The 4,067-nt window shown below is 33.7% G+C and overlaps 1 protein-coding gene across 1 annotated transcript; it reads right to left on the minus strand.

Annotated features, from left to right (window-relative positions):
* Nucleotides 1-279: 279 nt before the first annotated feature.
* On the minus strand, nucleotides 280-1,938 carry LOC130939195 (protein ENHANCED PSEUDOMONAS SUSCEPTIBILITY 1-like). Its single transcript, XM_057867318.1, has one exon. The coding sequence runs from the start codon at nucleotides 1,810-1,812 to the stop codon at nucleotides 505-507; it is 1,308 nt and encodes a 435-aa protein (XP_057723301.1). The 5' UTR covers nucleotides 1,813-1,938; the 3' UTR covers nucleotides 280-504.
* Between the last annotated feature and the right edge of the window lie 2,129 nt (nucleotides 1,939-4,067).

Here is a 4,067-nt window from a genome sequence, read left to right on the forward strand (position 1 = left end):
TTTTAAATTTGAGAGTGTTAGAAAATTCAAAAGATTCAGTTTTCCAAATTAAATTTGTTAATCCCTTTAATTTGGTAATCAACCTTGTTCACTCGATTTAAAAATTTACTGTAGATCATTAGCAAGCTAAGAGATTTTTGAGAATGGAGTTACTTTTGTCCGCGTATGAAGCTCCAATAATTGGACGATATTTCTTAGCCACCATGTCCACCAAACCGCATTGGTTACCACAGACGTCACTTTCAAAGAATGGGAATTTAATATTACTAAGACATTACCTCAAACTAAAACCAACTAGTAGATATCATTGTTCATAATTTATTACAAACAAAATAACAACATAGCCAATTAGCAATTGACAAGAACTTTCAAAACAAAAACATTTTATAAGCAACCATGATCGATTTACACAAAATTTAGTTAAAATAAAAATATATTTATACATAAATACATGATAATTAATTTGGTTGCAGATAATTCTTAGGTGAACGTAGTATTTTTGTTTTACAAGGCAGATATGAACTCGGAATCACTTTCCATGGCCTCCAAGATGTCATAAGGGAGGCAAACTTGAACGTCAACACTCCCTTCTTCCTTCCCTCCAAATAAAGCAACCATTCCTTCTCCAATATTCGAACCAGCCCTAACCGCCACAGGCTTTCCCCAACCAAAGTCATTACCATAAACATTGAACCTTGGCGAGCTTCCAGTGGCCAAAGCCTTCGCACCAACGGCACCACCGGGTTGAAGCAAGACCGGCTTCTTCGCCATAGAAACATATTGGCTCCTCACCTTCTCATCGCAGTGCGAAGCCACCATCTTGTTCATTTCCATAGCACCCTTTCCGATCCCACTTTGAAGCAGCTCCCCTGCTTTAATTCTCACAACTCCAATCTGCAAAGCGTTCCCGAAATAATTCTCTGGCAACGGCGGAACAATTCGCCTTCTAACGCCAATCGGCAAGAAGATGAAAACCTCTTCTTGCGCGTCCACAGAACTGCAACGAATCACGGATATCCAAAAGTGAGTCAAAAGCGCTTGCAGCGAAGATATATTCTCTGTTTTGGCCTCTGCATTAGCCTTTGCTTTGAGTTGTGCTATTTTCTCTTTTGTGTAATGAAACACCCTCACTGGTGTTTCTGGTGTTGAGTTTTGCGAGTTTTGATTCTCCTCCTTTGTGAATGGAGAGGGTGCTGGTATTGGAAATGGAGGTTCAACGGTATCAAGAAAAAACCGCTCCATCGAAGGATCTTTAGTTAGTTTATGGCAGCCACGTGAAATTTCCGACCATGAATTGATGAACTGCCATAATGACTCTCCGTCGGCGACCACGTGGTTGATCGTGAAGCCGATGAAGACGCCGTCAACTAGCTCCGTGACCTGCACCGCAAGCAACGGCTGAGACGTGCCTTCGCAGTTTCTAACTCCGTTAAGTGGGAAGAAGGAGTTGACAATGGAAGGAACGTACTTTGGCTGAAGAATATCATCAACACTTGTGTTCTCTGCTATGGCATGGACAAAGAGGGATCCTTTATTGTTGCAGAGAATATGACAATAGGTGGTGTTGTTTTCGCCTTCAGTAGCCATGAGACGGCCGGCGAGGAGTGGAAAGAAAGCGAGGGTGGTGGAAAGGGAGTGTCTGAGATGCTGAATTTGTGATGATGATGGTTTGTGATGAAAGAGAAGGCCTTTTTGGTTCATCTTGATTGGGAGGGCCACAAGATCCCATGGTGTTAAGTGGATTTTCTGAGCTGAGTCGGCTTGACTCGGTGCTTGGATTGTGCTGGCTGAGATGAGTCGGATCACAGCCATGGCTGAAGCCTAAATCATTTCTGAGCTCTACTACTGTTAAGTGTTAAGTGAGAATGTGAGAACTATAAGTCATTGTTGATTATGTAATCTACTTATCCAACTCTTGCCTGTGTCGATGGTTTCAGCTGTATTCTTTCACCTACTCTTTTTTTTTTTTTTTTTTTTTTGGGTGACTAATTCACCTACTCTCGTTTATTTTTACTTCTTGGTGCACTAGTAATCACGTTGCTATCTAATCACTCGGATAAAGAGGTTTTTTTATATTTTTAATAATTAAAATTTAATATATATATATATATATATATATATATATATATATATATATAACTGATTAAATTATGTTATTTTTGTCAAGTATTTCAGTCATTTTTTATAATATAGATATTATAGTTATTTTTTATAAAAAAAATTAATTTAGACTAATTTAAAATTTGGTTCATTAATTTTTTGGCCAAATCGGTTTGTTTGATCTAATTATGACAGAAATAATACGGTTCAATTGATTATAGATGTTAAATTTTAATTATTAAAAAATACCTTAAAAAAAGACGTTTTAGGCATCTTTATTTGAGTGGCTCTTATCTAAAAAAGTAGCATCTAACCTATTAAAAAAATTTAAATTTACTATTTAATTTTAAAAATATAAAATTAAATTATTTTTAAATATTTAAAATTAAACATATAAGACTACAAAATCACTTAGAATAAGAAGAAAAAATGTAGTAATAATAGCACTTATAAAAGAATGATGATGAGAAAAAACAAAAAAAAAAAGAAGGAAAAACACCAAAAAAAGGAGGAGGAACGCGAGGAGGAGGAAGAATGAGAATACTAATATTTACATTAGTAGAGATAGTTAGATCATATATCTATACTCTCATTAATTGGACTTTGACTAATTTGATTAGATTTGATTACCAAAAAAAATATATATTTATAGCAAGATTGTTTATTAAAAAAATATAAATTACTATTTAATTTTAAAATATAAAATTAAATAATTTTTAAATAATTAAAATTTATTACAAAAAATAAGGTAAAAGAAAAATTAGACAGTAAATTATAAATATCATAAAATTTACCAAATTATTTACCAAATCAGCTTCATCCCAACTTCTTTGCCTCTCCACTTATTTGCACCATTATTATTCGAATCAATTCAATACTTCAGCTGATATTATATATCAATTATTCTCCACATACAAATAATTTTTTATACAAGTCATTTATATTCACGCGCGCATATTTTTTTGTGGCGTTTCTTCTTCTTCGTTATTTTTCTCTTTCATCATTGTTGTTACCAACACCACCTCCTCCTCCTCATCTTCTTCATTTTTTCATTGGAATTTCTCTTCCTCCTTCTCCTCCATCATCAGTTATCTCGTTGTTGAAGATAATGAATAATTCAAGTTCATATTGTCAATTGAACCAGAAGGAAATTGATTATTGTTTTAAATCCAATCTAGTGGTTGAGGTGTGGTTCGATTCTAGCTAATTTTTTCGAGTAGTTTATGATTCTGTAGGTGAATAATGTTTCATCATTGATGGTTAGAATTGAATGTATTAAAGAAAATATTTTTCTGTATTTGCAGCAAAATTAGGTATAACATGAAGATATTTGGGTGTATTGTTTAAAAAGTTTCGGTGTATGTGTGTGCTAATAAGTTTTGCATAATTCAAAACTCTTCTTCTCCCCCCTCTGGTGTGGTATTTATAACCCACACTTACTAACCGGCAAGTGCACCGGGTCGTACCAAGTAATACCTTACGTGAGTAAGGGTCGATCCCACGAGAATTGATGGATTAAGCAACAGTTATTGAGTGATAAGCTTAGTTAGGCAAGCAGAAATTGGTTTTGAGATGTTCAAAAAGTTTAAGTGTAAATTCAGAATATCAAAGACAAGCAGATAAATAAGTTGGGAATAAAATATTTGAGAAAACAGTTAAGGTTTCAGAGTTATCTATTTTTCCGGATTTATTTTCTTACTAACTATTTTAATCATGCAAGATTTAATTTCATGGCAAACTATATATGACTAGACCCTAATTCCTTAGACCTTCCTAATCTTCTCTAAAATTCATTAATTGCCAATTTCTTGGTCAATTAATTCCAATTAGAGGGTGATGATCAATTTCTAGTTTATATGCCAAAAGAATCCTAATTATCCACAAATAAGGGGGATTATATGTCACATATTCCGTTAAATACAAACAATTAAAAATCCAGTATAATATATTTTCAAGTTGTTGTTCAA

Source organism: Arachis stenosperma, chromosome 1 (assembly GCF_014773155.1).
Source record: "Arachis stenosperma cultivar V10309 chromosome 1, arast.V10309.gnm1.PFL2, whole genome shotgun sequence".
Taxonomy (NCBI): Eukaryota; Viridiplantae; Streptophyta; class Magnoliopsida; order Fabales; family Fabaceae; genus Arachis; species Arachis stenosperma.